This window comes from Pristiophorus japonicus, chromosome 2, assembly GCF_044704955.1.
Source record: "Pristiophorus japonicus isolate sPriJap1 chromosome 2, sPriJap1.hap1, whole genome shotgun sequence".
Classification (NCBI taxonomy): Eukaryota; Metazoa; Chordata; class Chondrichthyes; family Pristiophoridae; genus Pristiophorus; species Pristiophorus japonicus.
Genome location: NC_091978.1, coordinates 11,602,215 through 11,622,787, shown reverse-complemented (window position 1 = coordinate 11,622,787; position 20,573 = coordinate 11,602,215). Strand labels below are relative to the sequence as shown.

General features: G+C 46.9%; 1 protein-coding gene across 1 annotated transcript; it reads right to left on the bottom strand.

Moving 5' to 3' along the window:
- Positions 1-17,431: 17,431 nt before the first annotated feature.
- Positions 17,432-20,295, bottom strand: nanos1 (nanos homolog 1). The gene has a single exon (XM_070861091.1). The coding sequence runs from the start codon at positions 20,186-20,188 to the stop codon at positions 19,487-19,489; it is 702 nt and encodes a 233-aa protein (XP_070717192.1). The 5' UTR covers positions 20,189-20,295; the 3' UTR covers positions 17,432-19,486.
- Positions 20,296-20,573: the final 278 nt, after the last annotated feature.

Below are 20,573 nucleotides of genomic sequence, written 5' to 3'. Positions count from 1 at the left end.
TAGTCTCAGTGCAGACTTACGTTGCACACTATCGCACATCGTCTAAATTATCCCCAGTATAAGATTAAAGTATTCCCTGGAGCAATGAAGGACGGGTGGGAGGATTCAGAAAAGAGTAAATTTAAAAGCAGCAAGGGAAATGTCGAGGCTCTAGAGCAGAGCAGAGTTTTGGGTAACAATAAGCAGAGTGGGTCAGGAAGGGACAGAGAAAGTAACAAAGATCATAGGGCATCAGTGACTAAGGTGGTATCAGGGAACAATAGAAAAAAGTCAAAGCTACACATTCACAACAAAATAGATGAATGTAATGTCTGTAAGCTTGTAATGTCTGTAGCTCCACACTGTGAATGTGGACGTATTGTGTATTGCAACTGCAGAGTTAATAGTAAACAGAACCAGGCAGATTCCGGAGGCTTCCAAGAGCACTGCCTGCCATGTTAGGAGCTGTGTGTGCTGTACTCTGTGAATATATCACATTTGGTGATGAGATGGGATTTTTCGGATGATTTAAAGCTTAAATTTTGTTAGGGAAGGATTCAGCCAGCCGACAGAGAGACTTTGGAAGTTTCTGTCTTTGGAAAAAAGCTACAAAATCCAAGGTAAAATACACCACACGGTGTGAACAGCTAGAGATTAAAATGGCAGGTGTAATCGGACATTTGGGGGAATATAGACACGACCAGAAACTTTTTAAAGCGTATGTAGATCGGCTAGAAATGTTTTTCACTGCAAATAATATAATCGAAGTTCCAGACAATGCAGTCCAGAACTGGGCTGTGTTGGAACGTAAGAAAGCGATCTTCTTATCGGAGGCGGGTCCAGCATTGTACGAAACCCTTGTAAATCTGCTTGTGCCTGACGAGCCAAAGGACACAACGTTTAAAGAGATTTTAATGAAGCTGGAACAGCGCTATAACCCCAAACTGTTGGAAATTGCTGAAGCTATCGTTTCGGGATTCGGAATCAAAAGGCTGATGGAGGTATCAGTGATTACATCGTAGCATTAAAAAAGCTATCGATGCACTGTAATTTTGGAAACTTTCAAAACCGAGCATTACGGGATCGTTTTGTTTGTGGGGTGAAAAATGATGCGATCAGAAGGAAGTTATTGACGACGGATGACTTGACTTTTGAGATTGCTTGTCAGACAGCGAGGTCGATGGGCATGGCCAAACAATATTCCCGAGAATTAAATAATGATTACGGCCGTCAGTCAACCGAGGTAAATCACCTGCAGGTTCAAAGTAAATGACGGTGGGGGCCCAAAGTCTCAGAAACTGGAAATTCTAACAGAGCGTCGAAGTCGTGCTATAGGTGCCTGGGACAACACATTGCTCAAAGTTGTCCATACGTGAAGGCAGAGTGTTTCTTCTGCAGGAAGACTGGGCATCTTGCGAAGGCATGCCGACTGAAGGCTAAACCAGTTTTTAAAGCTATGAGTCCAGCGTTCAAAGCTATGAGTAGAAATCCCAAGAGGCTACATAGCATGGAAGAACAACAACAGGACGAGGAGCTGTTAGTGTTACACGTCATCAGGAGCATGAGGTTAACGGACAGCGATTCAGAAAGCATCAAAATCCACATAGATGTTGCGGGATTCAAGATACGAATGGAAATTGACACGGGTGCATCCGTGAGTGTAGTACCGGAGTCGCTGTACCTCGACAAATTGCGTGATTTCCAACTGGAGAAATCCAAGCTAGAGCTGCAAGGCTACTCGGGAGAGAAAATTCCTGTCGTATCACCGTACCGGTGAAATATAAAGATCAATTTCAGAACTTGCCTCTAATAATAGTGAAAGGAGACAAGTCTGCCTTACTAGGAAGAAATTGGTTGAGCTCACTGAAGTTGGATTGGAGTAAGATTTTCTGTGTGGAAGCGAGATTTTCATCAACGGATGAAGTTATCAAGAAGTATCCAAAAGTGTTCTGCGGAACGGGCAGTCCGATCCAAGGCTTCAAGGCGAGTGTCAGGGTACAGAAGGATGCTAGATAGGTTTACTATAAGCCACGTTCCGTACCATATGCACTCAAGGAGAAAGTTGAGCAAGAACTCAAAAGACTAGAGACTGAGAACATTACTTGTAAGATAGATCGATGTAATTGGGCTACACCCATTGTTGTTGTACCTAAGTCCGATGGTAAGGTAAGATTGTGTGGTGATTATAAAGTAACCGTAAACGAGGTTCTAGAGGGTGATGTCCCCAATACATTGCCGAATATAGAAGATTTGTTCACAACACTGACAGGTAGTCAGATCTTCTCAAAACTGGATCTTACGAATGCCTACTTACAGCTTGAACTAGATGAGGAGTCCAAGTCATGTTTGACTATAAATACTCATCTAGGCCTATATCAATTTAATAGGCTACCATTTGGAGTGTCTTCTGCCCCTGCCATATTCCAAGGGGTGATGAACCAGATTTTGCAAGGTATTGAAGGGGTAGTATGTTATTTGGATGACATACTAATTTCAGCACCAAATAGGCAAATTCATAATAACATATTGAATGAAGTCCTCAAACGACTAGAGAAGCACAGAGCATGAGTGTCTGCTCGTAAGTGTGAGTTATTTAAAAACTCAGTGGAGTACTTAGGGTACAAAGTGGACAAAGATGGTTTACATCCGACCAAGGAAATACTGGATGCAATCAGAAATGCACCCACTCCCAGGAATGTCACTGAACTGCGTTCATTCTTGGGTCTTTTGAACTATTATGGGAAGTTCCTACCAAGTTTGTCTACAGTATTACATCCACTGAATGAACTTTTGAAAAAACAGGTCCATTGGAAGTGGTCAAAAGAATGCGATACAGCATTCAAGGAGTGTAAAAGCAAATTAGTAGAGAGCACCATGTTAGTTCACTATGACATATCAAAGGAGATTAAGCTAGCATGTGATGTCTCTCCATATGGAGTTGGGGCAGTGATCTCTCATGTATCACATAGTGGGGAGGAGAGACCAATTGCTTTTGCTTCACGCACTCTCAGTGCCAGTGAGAGTAATTATGCGCAAATTGAAAGGGAAGCTTTGGCATTAATTTTTGGGGTCAAGAAGTTTCACAAATACTTGTATGGTCATAAGTTTACCATCGTTATGGACCATAAACCCCTAACAGCAATCCTCCATCCAAAGTCCCCAGTTCCAACATTAGCTGCAGCCCAAATGCAGAGATGGGCTTTGATTTTGTCAGCATATACATGATATTGAATACAGACGATCAGCTGATCACAGTAATGTTGATGCAATGTCTAGATGGCCTTCCCCATCACAAATTACACCCGATAGGGAAGAAGTGTTTTATTTTTCAAAGATTGATGAACTGCCAGTCACAGCTGAAGAGATTGGTAGAGCAACCAAACGTGACTCAGTGATGTCAAAGGTGTATGAGTATATTGCAAATGGATGGCCAAACCAGGTAACAGACAAAGATATTCATCCATTCTTCATTCGTAGGAATGAATTATCAGTCGATAAAGATTGTATCATGTGGGGTGCAAGAGTGCTTATACCAAATAAATTCAGGTCCAAATTATTAGGAGACCTCCATGACCAGCACCTGGGAATGTGCTTGACCAAGAGTTTTACACGCAGTTATTTATGGTGGCCAGGTCTTGATAAAGATATAGAGTACATCGTGAGTCAGTGTACGACATGTCAATCAGTAAGCAAGCAACCACCACCAGTACCATTACAGCCATGGAAATGGCCTCCCAGGGTGTGGCAAAGGCTATATATTGATTTTGCTGAGTTAGAAGGACAACAATTGTTCATTGTGATTGATAGCCATTCGAAGTGGGTTGAGGTGTTCCCAATGTGGAAAATAACAAAAAGTAAAACATTGGACATTTTGCAAAAATTATTTTCTTCATTTGGCCTCCCTGAAGAGATTGTTTCGGATAATGGACCACAATTTCATTCTGAAGAATTTGCACAATTCATGAGCAAAAATGGTGTGAAACATACCAAGGTTCCATCATACCATCCTGCTTTGAATGGTGCAGCAAAGCGCACTGTACAAATTGTAAAACGTGCCCTCATAAAACAAATGTTCGATCCAAATCCAAGGAAACGACAGTTGTCATTGGATCAGAAATTGGCTAATTTTTTGATTACATATCGAAATACTCCTCATACAACTACTGGTAGAACACCAGCAGAGTTGTTTCTCAAACGACAGCCACGAACCAGATTCTCGTTGTTCAACCAAATTTGGCACAGTCCGTAGAAGAGACACAATTAAAACAGAAAGAGAATCATGATAGAGGTAGAGTAAAAGAGAGATGTGTGAAATTAAACCAGAAAGTGAGAGTAAAGAACCATTACCATAAATGATTAAAGTGGTTACCAGGAAGAGTGGTGAAGATATGTGGTCCTCGCACATATTTGGTAAAGATGTTTGATAATGGACAGGTTAGGTTTGTTCATATTGATCATATTTTACCTACAGACATGGAAGGAGTTGAAGGTGGGGATGATTCAATTATTTCTGACTCATCAGATAGTTTTGATACACCAGTAGCAAATCCTAAATCCAATGTACTGGAAACAAATCCAGGAGAGAATCAGAATGAAAGTCTGGGTTCGAGTCAGGAAAACAAAGAGCCTAAAGTTAGAGTGAGTTCAAATGAAAATCAAGGAAATTCCGTGGAGGAAAACGTTCCTCAGGATGAGCCTCGAATGAGTTTAGATTCGACACCATGTTTGGAAGGTTCTGTTCATGAGCAAATGTATCCTCTTCGAAACAGAAAACAAGTAGCAAAGTTAAATTTGTAAATATGAAAAAAAATACATTTATATCTTGCGTTATGTATAAACATGAAAGTTATGTATGATGTTTGTTATAATAACTTCTTCATTAAGGAGGGAGAAGTGTAATGTCTGTCAGCTTGTAATGTTTGTAGCTCCACACTATGGATGTGGACGTATTGTGTACTGCAACTGCAGAGTTAATAATAAACAGAACCAGGCAGATTCCGGAGGCTTCCAAGAGAGCTGCCTGCCATGTTAGGAGCTGTGTGTGCTGTGCTCTGTGAATATATCACAATGAATTACGAGCGCAGATAGAAATTAATAGGTAAGAAATAGCAAGGGACAGGAAACATTGGTGGGAGTTGTTTATAGGCCCCCAAACAGTAGTGGTAGTGTAGGGCAGAGTATAAATCAGGAAATTACAGGTGCATGTAACAAGGATAATACAGTAATCATGGGGGACTTTAATCTATATATAGACTGGGCAAATCAAATATGTAGTAATAGTGTGGAGGACTAATTCATGGAATGTATGCAAGATAGTTTTCTAGATCAGTCTGTTGAGAAACCAACTATGGAACAGGCTATTTTAGATCTAGTATTGTGCAATGAGAAAGGGTTCATTAATAACCTTGCAGTAAAGGAACATTTAGGGAAGAGTAACCATAATATGATAGAATTTTATTTTGAGTTTGAAAGTGATTTATTTAAATCTGAAACTACGGTCTTAAATCTAAACAAAGCAAACTACGTAGGTATGAGGGGGAGAGTTGGCTAAGGTAGATGGGAAACTACGTTAAAAGGTATGACAGTAGACAAGCAATGGATAGCATTTTAAAAATTAATATATAATTTACAACAAATATACATTCCTTTAAGGCACACAAACCCCACAAGAAAAGTGGTCCAACTGTGGCTAACAAGAGAAGTTAAGGATAGTATTAGGTCAAAGGAAGAGGCTTATAATGTTGCCAAAAAGAGCAGTAAGCCTGGGGATTGGGAGGATTTTAGAATTCAGTAAAGAAGAACCAAGAAATTGATAAAGAAATAGAAAATAGAATATGAGAGTAAACTAGCAAGAGACATAAAAACAGACAATAAAAGCTTCTATAGGTATGTAAAAACGCAAAGATTAGCGAAAGTAAATGTGGGTCCCCTACAGGCTGAGACAGGAGAAATTATAATGTGGAATAAGGAAATGGCAGAGAAATTATACAAATACTTTGTGTCTGTCTTTATGGAAGAAGACACAGAAAACCTTCCGGAAATAGTGGGGAACCAAGGGTCTAGCAAGAATGAGGAACTGAAAGAAATTAGTATTCGTAAAAAAATAGTACTGGAGAAATTAATGGGACTGAAAGCTGATAAATCCCCTGGACCTGATGGCCTACATCCTAGGGTTTTGAAAGAAGTGGCTATAGAGATAGTGGATGCATTGGTTGTCATCTTCCAAAATTCCATAGATTCTAGAACGGTTCCTGCAAATTGGAAGGTAGCTAATGTAACCTCACTATTTAAGAAAGGAGGGAGAGAAAACGGGGAACTATGGACCAGCTAGCCTGACATCAATAGTAGGGAAAATGCTGGAATCTATTATTATGAATGTGGTAACAGGGCACTTAGAAAATAATAATAGGATTGGGCAGAGTCAACAAAGATTTATGAAAGAGTAATCATGTTTGAAAAATCTGTAAGAGTTTTTTGAGGTTGTAACTAGTAGAATAGATAAGGGGGAACCGGTGGATGTGGTGTATTTGGATTTTCAGAAGGCATTCGATAAGGTGCCACACAAGAGGTTATTAAACAAAATTAGGCCTTATGGGATTGGGGGTATTATACTAGCATGGATTGAGGATTGGTTAACGGACAAAAAACAGAGAGTAGGAATAAACGAGTCATTTTTGGGTTGGCAGGCTGTAACTAGTGGGGTACCGCAAAGATCAGTGCTGGGGCCCCAGCTATTCACAATCTGTATCAATGATTTGGATGAGGGGACCAAATGTAATATATCCAAGTTTGCTGATGATACAAAGCTAGGTTGGAATGCAAGTTGTGAGGAGGATGCAAAGGGGCTTCAAGGGGATAGAGATAGGCTGAGTGAAGGGTAAGAACATGGCAAATGGAATATAATGTGGAGAAATGTGAAGTTATCCACTTTGGTAGGAAAAATAGAAAAGCAGAATATGTTTTAAATGGTGAGAGATTGTGAAATGTTGGTGTTCAGAGGGACCTGGGTGTCCTTGTACACAAATCACTGAAAGTTACCATGCAAGTGCAGCAAGCAATTAATAAAGCAAATGGTATGTTGGCCTTTATTATAAGAGGATTTGAGTATAAGAGTAAATACATCTTACTACAATTATATAGGGCCTTGGTGAGACCACACCTGGAATATTGCATACAGTTTTGTTCTCCTTACCTAAGGAAGGATATACTTACCATAGAGGGAGTGCAACGAAGGTTCACCAGACTGATTCCTGGGATGGAGGGATTGTCCTATGAGGAGAAATTGAGTAGACCAGAGTTTAGAAGAATGAGCAATGATCTCATTGAAACTACAAAATTCTTACAGGGCTTGACAGGGTAGATGTAGGGAGGATGTTTCCTCGGGCTGGGGAGTCTAGAACCAGGGGTCACAGTCTCAGAATAAGGGGTTGGCTGTTTAGGACTGAGATGAGGTGAAATGTCTTCACTCAGAGGGTGGTGAATCTTTGGAATTCTCTGCCCCAGAGGGTTATAGAGGCTCAGTCTTTGAGTATATTCAAGGCATGGTTCGATAGATTTTTGAATATTAAGGGAATCAAGGGATATGGGGACATAGGCAGGAAAGTGGAGTTGAGGTAGAAGATCAGCCATTGAATTGTGGAGCAGGCTCGAGGGGTCGAATGGCCGACTCCTGCTCCTATTGTTATGTTCTTATCTTCAATATTTTCCCTTGTGCCAAATGCTTGCTCTTAAAATGAGAACAGAAAATGTTGGAAATTCTCAGCAGGTAAGGCAGCACCTTCTTCAGAACTGGAAAACGTTAGAGTTGTAACAGATAACAAACACACACACACTTACACACATACACATATCACACATATATCACACACACACACACACACAGATCACACACACACACACAGATCACGCACACACACAGATCACACTCACACACAGATCACGCACACACACTGATCACACTCACACACACAGATCACGCACACACACAGATCACACTCACACACACAGATCACGCACACACACAGATCACGCACACACACTGATCAGACACACACACACAGATCACACACACACACACAGATCACACACACACACACAGATCACGCACACACACAGATCACACTCACACACACAGATCACGCACACACACAGATCACACTCACACACACAGATCACGCACACACACAGATCACGCACACACACTGATCAGACACACTCACACACACAGATCACTCACACACACACACTCACACACACACACACACACTCACACACACAGATCACACACACACACACACACAGATCACGCACACACACAGATCACACTCACACACACACTCACACACTCACACACTCACACACACACTCACACACACAGATCACACACACACACACAGATCACGCACACACACAGATCACACTCACACACACACTCACACACTCACACACTCACACACACAGATCACACACACACACACACAGATCACGCACACACACAGATCACACTCACACACACACTCACACACACTCACACACACAGATCACACACACACTCACACACACAGATCCCACACACACACTCACACGCTCACACACACAGATCATACACACACAGTCACACACACAGATCACACACACACACACACAGATCACGCACACACACAGATCACACACACATAGTCACACACTCACACACAGAGATCATACACACACACTCACACACACAGATCACACACACACACACTCACTCACACAGATCACACACTCACACACACACACACAGATCACGCACACACACAGATCACTCACACACACACTCACACACACAGATCACACACACACACTCACACACACAGATCAGACACACTCACACACACAGATCACACACACACAAACAGGTCAGACACACACACACACACAAACTCATACTGTAATGTCCTTACACACTACTATAAATTCACACAAGGCACATTCTGCAGACAAGATCACTCTGTGACCTGAACCTTTATTCACAGGACCAAGAAGTGATGACCCTGCGTGGAACCTCCCTTTATATACCTGGATGACCAGGTGAGGAGTGTCTCCCACAAGTTCACCCCCTGTGGTCAAGGTGTGCATTTCTTAGGTGTATACAGTATGCAGTGTTATATGAAGGTTACATACATGACATCACCTCCCCCCCAACATCTTATGGGGTCAAAGATTGAGTCTTTCAGGCGGTCGACGCTCTCTCGTGCAGCGCCGCAGTTGGGGCTCTAGTTGTTGAGCCTTGGCATGTGTCTCTGTCACCTGAGGTGATTCCGGCTTGTCCGGGCTGGCCGCAGGGACTGTGCATGCTGCTGAATGTTCTTGTTGCTCGTTCACTGGCGATGGTGTGGGCAACATCTCATGATCTTTCTCAGGTTCCTCAGTGTCCATGCTGAACCTTTTTTTTACTTGGTCCAGATGCTTGCGGCATATCTTCCCATTGTTGAGTCTGAACACTATGACCCTATTCCCCTCTTTGCCAATTACAGTACCCTCAAGCCACTTGGGCCCCAAAGCGTGATTAAGAACAAATACAGGGTCATCGATTTCTATACATCTCCCCTTTGAGTTATGGTTATGGCACTCATTTTGGGACTGGCGTTGCCCTCAACAATGTCTGACAGAACAGGATGAATGAGGGACAGCCGAGTTTTAAGTGTGCATTTCATGAGTAGTTCCGCGGGCGGGACTCCCGTGAGCGAGTGTGGTCGGGATCTATAGGCCAGCAGGAGGCGCGATAGGCGGCATTGAAGGGAGTGTCCTTGAATCCGGAGCATGCCCTGTTTTATGATTTGGACCGCACGTTCCGCCTGGCCATTGGAAGCCGGTTTGAACAGTGCCATCCTGACATGTTTGATGCCATTACCCGACATGAACTCCCGGAATTCCTAGCTAGTGAAACACGAGCTGTTGTCGCTAACCAGGATGTCCGGCAAGCCGTGGGTCGCAAAGACCGTACGCAGACTCTCCACAGTGGTGGATGTCGTGCACGAATTCAATATGATGCACTCGATCCATTTCGAGTACGCATCAACAACAATGAGGAACATTTTTCCCATGAACGGGCCCACGTAGTCTACGTGAATACGTGACCATGGCCTGTTGGGCCAGGGCCACGGGCTGAGTGAGGCCTCCCTGGGGGCATTGCCTAGCTGGGCACACGTCGTGCACCTGCGAACCCAGTGTTCCAGGTCTGAGTCAATCACCGGCCACCATACATGTGACTGGGCAATGGCCTTCATTAGCACGATGCCAGGGTGCTCGCTATGGAGTTCCCTGATGAATGCTTCCCTTCCCTTCTGGGGCATGACTACCCGGCTGCCCCTTAGCAGGCAGTCGGCTTGGATGGAGAGTCCTGACCTCCTCGGGGCATGCTCCGTGTGCGGGCTCCCAATCCCCAGTCAGGACACATTTCTTAATCGAAGATAGGAGGGGATCTCTGTGTGTCCAGATTTTGATCTGGTGGGCTGTGATGGGGGAGCCTGTGCTGTCAAAGGCTTCAACGGCCATGACTGCTTTGCTATCTGACAACAGGGATGTTAACGGCTTGTGGTCCATTTCTAACTCGAACCTTCTGCCAAAAAGGTACTGGTGCATCTTTTTCACCCCGTAGACACATGCGAGCGCTTCCTTTTCAACCATCCCATATCCCTGTTCTGCTTGGGAGAGCGACTTGGAGACATAAGCCACAGGTTGGAGTTGGCTCTCATCATTACTCTGCTGCAACATGCACCCAACCTCATAGGATCATGCATCACATGTCAAAACCAATTTCTTACAGGGGTTGTTCGGAGTCAACAGCTTTTTAGAGCAAAGCAGGTTCCACGCCCGATTGAAAGCCCGTTCCTGACAGTCGCCCCAAAACCAATCGCAACCCTTACGCAGGAGGCTCCAACAATGTGCTTCAGTTCTGCAGAAAGTTCCCAAAATATTTCAAGAGTCCCAGAAATGAATGAAACTCCGATATGTTGCCTGGGCGCACGACGAATCGCTTCCGTTTTGGATCCGGTCGGCCGGATCCAGTCTGCGGCAACCCTCCTGCCCAAAAACTCGACCTCTGGGGCCAAAAACACACACTTGGACTTCTTCAGTCGCAGGCCTACCCGGTCCAGTCGGCGTAGCACTTCCTCCAGGTTGTGGAGGTGTTCCTCGGTGTCACGACCTGTGATAAGGATATCGTCCTGAATTACGATCGTTCCAGGGATGGATTTGAGCAGGCTTTCCATGTTCCTTTGAAAGATAGCGGCCACTGATCGAATGCCAAACGGACACCTGTTGTAAACAAACAGCCCCTTGTGCGTGGTGATGGTGGTCAGTAGCTTGGATTCTTCGGCCAGTTCCTGGGTCATGTAGGCCGAAGTGAGGTCCAACTTGGTGAACAGCTTGCCGCCTGCCAGCGTGGCAAAAAGATCCTCCGCTCTCGGAAGCGGGTACTGGTCTTGTAGTGACACTCGGTTAATAGTGGCCTTGTAGTCGCCACAGATCCTGACCGAGCCATCTGTTTTTAGGACAGGGACGATGGGGCTTGCCCAGTCGCTGAATTCAACGGGCGAAATTAGCAACCTGTCCAACTCACTCTCAATTTTCTCCCGCATCACATACGGCATAGCTCTGGCTTTGTGGGCTGGCGTCCAGGGTGATGTGTATCACTACTTTGGTACCCTTGAAAGTCCCGACACCAAGTTGAAATAGTGACTCAAATTTCTGTACAAACTGTGAGCATGAACTTCGCTCCACAGATGAAATGGCGTGCACATCCCCCATTTCCAGTTCATTTCGGCTAGCCAGCTCCTCCCCAAAAGCGCGGGACCATTTCCCGGGACAATCCAGAGTGGCAGCCGGTTCTCTGATCCATTATGTGTGACCACCAACATTGCACTGCCTAGCACTGGGATGATCTCTTTGATGTACATCCGTAATTGTGTGCCAATGCGTTCTAGTTTGGGTCTGCTGGCTCTGAGTGGCCATAGTTTCTCGAATTGTTGGACACTCATAAGTGACTGGCTGGTCCCTGTGTCCAGCTCCATGCGTACCGGTATGCCGTTTAATAGGACTTTCATCATCATAGGTGGCATTTTGGTATATGAGCTGTGGATGTTTGCCACATGAACCCGCTGAACTTCAGCATCCATTGCTTTGTCCCAAGCATCAACCTGCCTTGCAGACCCCTCTTCTGGTTCATCTGCCTCATAAATTAGCCTCATTGCGGCCTTCCTGCACATTCTGGCTAAGTGTCCACTGAACTTACAATTTCTACAGATAAATTGTTGAAACCTACAGGTTTCTGCAGCATGTCTGCCCCCTCACCTCCAGCATGAGCTGAGATCGTTGTGAACAAAAGGGCTGTTACCAGGCATTCCTCTCTGATTGTCTCTTTGATTACTCTTGAGCACTCTGTTAGTGGGAGTCAATGGCCCCATCCCGGGATGCATTGTCCACTGTGATGGTGTAAATGTCTGTTCAACCTGCCATTGTCTCTGCTGAGGACCCACTCTAGAGTCTGTTGCTGCCTGGGTGGTGTTGAATTGCCCTTGCCTGCCTGCGGGGTTCTGAGTCGCATTTACAACGTTAACTCCCTGATCATTCGCCACGTTGGAAGCAGAGTTGCGTGCGTATATTATCTTGGTTTCCTCCTCCACCGCCATGAAGATCTGAGCCATCAACGCCGCCGCTTCCAAGGTCAACTCCTTGGTCTCAATTAGCTTTCTGAAAATCCCGGCATGACCAATGCCCTCAATAAAGAAATCCCTTAACTTCTCGCCCCTGCAGGCGTCTGTGAACTTACAGAGGCTGGCCAAGCGCCGAAGGTCCGCAACGAAGTCCGGTATGCTCTGTCCTTCCTGACGTCGGTGTGTATAGAATCGGTGTCGGGCCATGTGTATACTGCTCGCCGGTTTGAGGTGCTCACCAATCAGTTTGCTGAGCTCTTCAAAGGTTTTGTCCACCGGCTTCTCAGGTGCGAGTAGGTCTTTCATCAGCGTGTACGTCTTAGGTCCACAGCTGGTCAGTAGATGCGCCCTTCACTTGTCAGCCGCTGTATCTCCCAACCAGTCCTTCGTGACAAAGCTCTGCTGGAGCCTCTCAACGAAATCGTCCCAGTCCTCACCAACACAGTACCGTTCCTCTGTGCTACTGGTGGCCATTCGCGTGAGTCGTTGATTCCCATTTCTCGTCGCCAAATGTAATGTCCTTACACACTACTATAAATTCACACGAGGCACATTCTGCAGACAAGGTCACTCTGTGACCTGAACCTTTATTCACAGGACAAGGAAGTGATGACCCTGCGTGGGACATTCCTTTATATACCTGGATGACCAGGTGAAGAGTGTCTCCCACAAGTTCACCCTCTGTAGTCAAGGTGTGCATTTCTTAGGTGAATACAGTATGCAGTGTTGTTATGAAAGTTACAGTTACATGAAGGTTACATACATGACACATACACACATACACACGCACATCACAAACACGCACTCTCACATTCACACTCACATTCACACTCACAGACACACACTCAAACATACACCGATCACACACACTCACCCAGATCACACACACACACTCTCACATACACACACAGATCACGCACATACGCTGGGGTCCTGCCCTGCTGTTGTTTCTCGCTGTGATGCAGCTTAACGCCAGTTTTGCACAGTTCAGTACCGATTTGATTCTAACTCGGATCCGACGCCCGTTATACACCCCGCCCGATTTCACTCCCTGATCCCAGCCTGCAGGGTAGATTGCAATCGAGGCTCTCATAGCTGCAGTCAATATTCTACCAGGTCCAGCATCACCAGTCTCTCCCTTAAGTGGGCCTTGCATCTGTTACGTTCAGGAGCTTACCTTTGTGACAAGCGTCGGGTCAGCCTCAGTTCAACGTCTCACCCGACAGTGCAGTACTCCCTCAGTACTGCATTTGACTGTCAGATTAGATTACTTGCTCAAGTCACTGGTGTTATGTATGCATGTAAACCTTACCAAAGTGTAAGACTTGCCACTAGGGGGCACACCAGTGGGAGACCTAAGGGTCACCTGTGCACCCTGGGGCAAGCAGTTATAAAAGGTGATTCACCATGCTGTTTCTGCACTCTGGAGTCTGAATAAGTCCTCTGGATTTATTCTGAACATAACAACTGGCGTGTGACTTGAACCCATGACCTGACTCAGAGAGGAAAGTGCCACTAACTGAGCCACGGCTGACACTGGGGGTTGGTATTTGTGTGAATCTTTTAAAATCAATTTCATGTATCCCGCAAAGATATTTATTTCCTCTCCCCACAGCCTCCTCCCCTTTTCAAGTTGTTGTAACTTGCACCAAGTCCCGCTCACCCATCGCTGACCTACATTGGCTGCCAAACAACAATGCGTCCGATTTTAAAATTTGCATCCTGGTTTTCAGATTTCTCCGTGGCCTCTCCCCTCCCTATCTTCTCCAGCCCTGCAACCCTCTGAGAACTCTCTGCTTGAATATACTCAACGACTGAGCATCCACAGCTCTCTGGGGCAGAGAATTCCAAAGATTCACCACCCTCTGTGTGAAGAAATTCCTCCTCATCTCCGTCTTAAATGGCCAACCCCTTCTCCTGAGACTGTGCCCCCCTAGTTCTAGACTCTCCAGCCAGGGGGAAGCAGCCTCTCAGTATCTACCCTGTCAATCCCCTCCCCACCTTCCCTCCCCTCCCCTCAGAATCTTGACTTCGGGAGAGGTCACAACTAAGCACCAGCTGGTCTAACCTGTGCGATTTGGCACTGCCATAGCGGAGGTGCAGCAAATGAGGGTGCGGGGCCCAAAAGAGACGGGCCAGCCCACACTGCGATTTGGCCAGTACTGAGGAAGCGCCGCCCTGTCAGAGAGGCAGTACTGAGGGAACGCCACACTGTTGGAGGGGCAGTGCTGAGGGAGCGCCGCACTGTCGGAGGGGCAGTACTGAGGGAACGCCACACTGTTGGAGGGGCAGTGCTGAGGGAGCGCCGCACTGTCGGAGGGGCAGCACTGAGGGAGCGCCACACTATCGGAGGGGTAGCACTGAGGGAGCACCGCACTGTCGGAGGGGCAGTACTGAGGTAGCGCCACACTGTCGGAGGGGCAGCACTGAAGGAGCGCCACACTATCAGAGGGGCAGCACTGAGGGAGCACCGCACTGTCGCAGGGGCAGTACTGAGGTAGTGCCACACTGTCGGAGGGGCAGCACTGAGGGAGTGCCGCACTGTCGGAGGGGCAGCACTGAGGGAGCGCCACACTGTCGGAGGGGCAGCACTGAGGGAGTGCCGCACTGTCGGAGGGGCAGCACTGAGGGAGTGCCGCACTGTCGGAGGGGCAGTACTGAGGGAGCACCGCACTGTCGGAGGGGCAGCACTGAGGGAGTGCCGCACTGTCGGAGGGGCAGTACTGAGGGAGCACCGCACTGTTGGAAAGGCAGCACTGAAGGAGTGCCGCACTGGTGGAGGGACAGTACTGAGGGAGCATGGCGGAGCGGCGAGGTCGGGGCGAAGGAGCAGCGAGAGATTGTAGTGCGACATGATCGGGGCCCAGAAGAGGCGTGAGTTTGGGGCCCAGAAGAACCGAGGGCCCAGGGGCAGTATGGGCCAGCCCACACTGCGATATGTGTGCGCACTAGGTCCGTGCAGCAGAGCTGGTCTCCAGTCGTCCTGGTTAATCCTTGCCACTGGACCAAGACCGAGCTCTGTCAAGCCCGTGTGGTGGCTGGTGTGCAACCGTCACCCCACGTTAAAAAAATACACGCACAGGCACCTTCCACCCTTCAAAATGTAGTTCAGGATCTGGAATATTAGGTCCTTCATTGAAACTCATCCCTTTTTGGCGTGGAAACAAGTCATCCTCGTTTCGAGGGACCGCCTATGATGATGAGGTCCATGCAGCAGAGCAGGTCTCCAGTCGTCCTTCTCTCCACCTCTCTTTCCTCCTTTATGTCTCGGCTTAAAACCTACCTCTTTGACCAAGCTTTTGGTCACCTGTCCTAATGTCTCCTTTGGCTCGGTGTTGATTTGTGTCTGATTTACACTCCCACAAAGCAGCTTTGGATGTTTTACTACATTAAAGGCGCTATATAAATGCAAATTGCTGTTGTTGTAATGGTAGTGGACATCAGAAAAGAACATAAGAATTAGAAGCAGGAGTTGGCCATTCGGCCCCTCGAGCCTGCTATGCCACTCAATAAGACCACGGCTGATCATCGACCTCAACTCCACTTTCCCACCCGATCACCAGACCTTTTGATTCCCCCAGAGTCCAAAAATCTATCGATCTCTGTCTTGAATATACTCAACGACTAAGCATCCACAGACCTCTGGGGTAGAGAATTCCAAAAATTCTTCCTCATCTCAGTCTTAATTGGCCGACCCCTTATTCTGAGACTGTGCCCCCTAGTTCTAGACTCTCCAGCCCGAGGGGAAAACAGCCTCTCAGCATCTACCGTCAAGCCCCCGCCCTGCCCTCCCCCACCCCCCTCAGAATATTGACTTCGGGAGATGTCACAACTAAGCTAGCTGCTTGAACCTGTGCGATTTGGCACTGCCATACCCTAGAGGGGAGCCGCGACCCTCTACACTGTGGTCCTTTAACGGCCTGACGCTGGTGTTCTCACGCAGGTCGAGGCCATAAAAGGAGCAGGTAGAGGCCCCGGGAGCAGCATGGAGGCCCCGGCCTGCGTGAGAGCACCAGCGGCAGGTCGGGGCCATAAGAGGAGCGGCGAGCAGCAGCCTGGGAGCAGCGTGTAGGCCCCGGGAGCAGCGTGGAGGCAGGCCACATCGGGGAGCAGTGCGAGCTGCTGCAGGAGGGTGATGGCAGCGGAGGGTGGCGTCATCAAGGTCCAGGTCGGTGAATGGAGCGCGGGCAGGTACAGCAGGAGCGGCGAGAGATTGTAGAGGGACGTGATCGGGGCCCAGGAGAGGCGCGAGTTCGGGGCCAGGGGCAGCACGGGCCAGCCCCACACTGCGATATGTGCGCGCACTAGGTCCGTGCAGCAGAGCAGGTCTCCAGTCGTCCTGGTTAACCCTTGCCGCTGAACCAAGACCTAGCTCTGTCAAGCCCGTCTGGTGGCTGGTGTGCAATGATCACCACACGTTAACAAAATCCACGCACAGGCATCTTCCACCCCTGGAGTTCAGGACTAGAATATTGGGTCCTTCATTGAAGCATCTGCAAACATCGCTTTTGGCGTGGACGCACGTCATCCTCGTCCAAGGGACCATCTATGATGATGATGATGGAGCCCAGACCCTCTATTATCCTGCCCTTCCTTCCACTTCCTTCCACTCCAGCTGAGATCTGCTACCAAGCCAGGACTCAAACTCGAAATTTCTGGTCTGCCCTGTAAATTGCTCATTCCAACTCAGCCACCAGGGGATCCCATGCCCACACACTCCCAATCACTGATCGCCAACGAATGAAAAGAGCCATCTCGACGGGTCTTCGATATGCCATTTTTATTATCTTCCAGTAAACAATATAATTCTTTCTGTGCCGCAGCATACAGAAGTGACTCCATTATATAAATAAAAATTAAACCAGTATCTTAATTTTTTTTTAAAAAGAACTCTACGAAAAAAAGGCCATTCTCTGGAAACAATGTACAACGCAAATCCAAAATAAGGAAAAATGGTGAATATATTTACAGTTACTTCTCAAGATTAAAGAATTGCTTCAAAGCGACATTCATTTTTAATCTCCTCTGCCACTTCATGGCGAAAAATACAAATTTCTTATATAAAATCCAAAAAAATACTATTACAAAACCTTTTAGAAATGGCAGTGTGTCATTTATAAACTGGTTATTTATCGACTTGATACTTCATTCATTTTTTTGATACAAACTTAATGCTCAAGCATTAGTGTCCTTGAAATAGCGCCCTCTTTCGGTCAGTATATGGTAACATACTGAATATACATTACTAGCAAGTTCTTATTTACAAATAATTCTATTACAACTTTTAAATCTGCTTTGGTAAACAAAACCAAAAAAAAAACAAGCAATTCCATTGTGCAGTCCTGCTAGAATCATTTTCTCTTCAAAATATTCTGACCGTTAAAATGTTACATTCACTACAAGAAATAAAGAAATTGCATTTTTTTCCAATATATTTGGATTAAGAGTTTAGACCGAATGCACCAAAGATTAAGATTCAAATGCTGGCTATTATCCAACATATTTAAATCCTGCTTGTTTGTATTTAAGCAAAGGGGGGGGAAAAACACAGTATCAGCAGTCTTGCTTTAAGACGAATTCAGGTCTTGAGACTGAAATGTGATCCAGCCAAACCCCGAGAGGGGACCTTCCTCCCCTGCCGCCCCAGGTCCTAAAATGAGTCGGATTATGTCATACGTGTTCAAAATAAATCCCTGTTTCTATGTACCGATCTAGCAGTGCTCCGCAACATAAACCACCCCCCTCCCCCCCACCCCAATGCAAAAACTCAAGAGACAGGTTCAATTCTAACGGATCACTGGAGTCAAGGGTTGGGCTGGTAATGACATCTCGGGTTGTGAGTTACAGTGAAGTGTTAGTTACATATCAGAGCATTACGATTCTTGCCCCAAGTTTAGAATTCAATCCTTCCCCCAAACCCCCCCCCCCCCCACAAAAAAAATGCCCGTTGAATTCAAAATAAAAAATACTCCTTAAAATGATCCATTGATTTCTGCTGAAAATGTAGGGTCGGTGCGAATTCCGTTCGGTTCATCCCAAGAGCGGGGACTTTTTGTTGTCTTGTGTCCAAATGAAATTCCTGGTCCACCACAGCAGCCCTCTCTCTCTCTCTCTCTCTCTCTGTAGAACGTTGTTTGATAGGAGGTGAGCTGGATTTCAAATACATCACTGGCATCTCAAATGGAGAGGAGAGATGGCGTGGTGGGTTAATAAAATAGATATAAATCTGGACCTCAAATGAAACACAAAAGGTGCCTTCTTGAACGTCGGTATAATTGACTGGCATTGTAAAAGCAAACGACACCGAGCACTTTAAACAACAAAGAGTTAGCAGGGAGAAGCTGAATTTCCTCTCTCGTTCTGTCTTTTTTTTCCGAAACAGCACATTTCAGAGAGGCAAAAACGCACGGGGTTTCCCCAAAATCAGATTCCTGTTCCGTGAAGATTTAGAATTGGTGGAATTTTTAGCATTTATTTTCAAGACCAGGTCATCTTTGAAACAGTTTGTGGGAAGAGTTGGGAAGGTTTAGGACCCAGAGGAAGCTCTCTCTCTCTCTCTCTCTCTTTCTTCCCATCGAGCAGAGCTTGAGTTGGAACGAATTGGGAAGCAGAGGAAGCTCTCTCTTCCCATCGAGAAGATCTTGAGTTGGGAAGGATTGGGAAGCAGAGGAAGCTTTCTCTTCCCATCGAGAAGATCTTGAGTTGGGAAGGATTGGGAAGCAGAGGAAGCTCTCTCTTCCCATCGAGAAGATCTTGAGTTGGGAAGGATTGGGAAGCAGAGGAAGCTCTCTCTTCCCATTGAGATGTCGAGTCTAGAAGACTTTGATTCTCTTGCCGCCGCCGACAGCTCTGCCTCCCTTCAGCACCCTTTGAGGGGGCTGGTCTTTGGAGAGGGGGCAGTACTTGATGGTGTGCGCGTTGTCGCCGTTGGCGTTGCACAGGGGGCAAGTGTACGCCCGCAGGATGGGGCACAGGACCCGACCGTCCGGGCTCTTCAAGACGTGCGAGCCGTACACATCCTCGGGCGCCCCGTTGTTCCGGCAGAAGACGCAGATCTTGGGCTCTTGCTTGGGCCGGCCGTTGGCCTTCCTGAAGGCCCTCCTCTCCAGCCCCAGGAGGTCCAGGGAGCCGAAGGGGTCGAGCAGCATCTCGGGCTCCTGGTGACCGCCGCCGGGCGGCAGAGGCTGGAAGGGGTTGAAGAGGGAGAAGCTCTCCTCCAGCTCCAGGAAGGTCCTGGCCGGGCTGGGCGAACAGCAGCACTCCAGAGGTCCATCGCCATTCCCCATGCAAGGGCAGGTGGAGTCGTTCAGCCCCAGGGTGGCCTTGAGCGACTCGGTGATGGAGTTGGAGGACCTAGGCACGTTCCTGCGGTTCTTCATCACCAGTGTGGACAGACCCAGGTAGTCATTCCAAAAGTTAAACGTGTAATCGTACCCGCTCCCGGCGCCCAGGTAGTTGGAGTTCAAAAAATCCATGCCGACCCTTGGATTTTCCAATTCCAGCTGAAATTTCATAAACAGGGACAATGGAAAAATGCCTGCTCCGCCCTTGTGCAGTGAAACCCTTTCTTTCTTTCTCTCTCTCTCTCTCCACACCGTGGTCTGTCGCTCCTGTTCCTGGCTCCCGAGCTCGGTGTTGAATGAGCCTCTGTGTTTATAGGGTTTCAGGGGGTGGGCTTCATGGGAGGAGGAGTCGCTAGCTTCGGCCATCCAAGTTTATGATCAGCCGCAATACATTCCTGCAGAGAGAGACGGAAAAGTTGCAGTGGATCAGCTTAAGCAAAAGTGACCTGGAGTCTGTGTGTCTCTGTTTCTGTCTATTTCTGTGTGTGTGTGTGTGTATCTGTTTCGTGTGTGTGTATCTGTGTGTGTGTGTGTATGTTTCGTGCGTATCTGTATC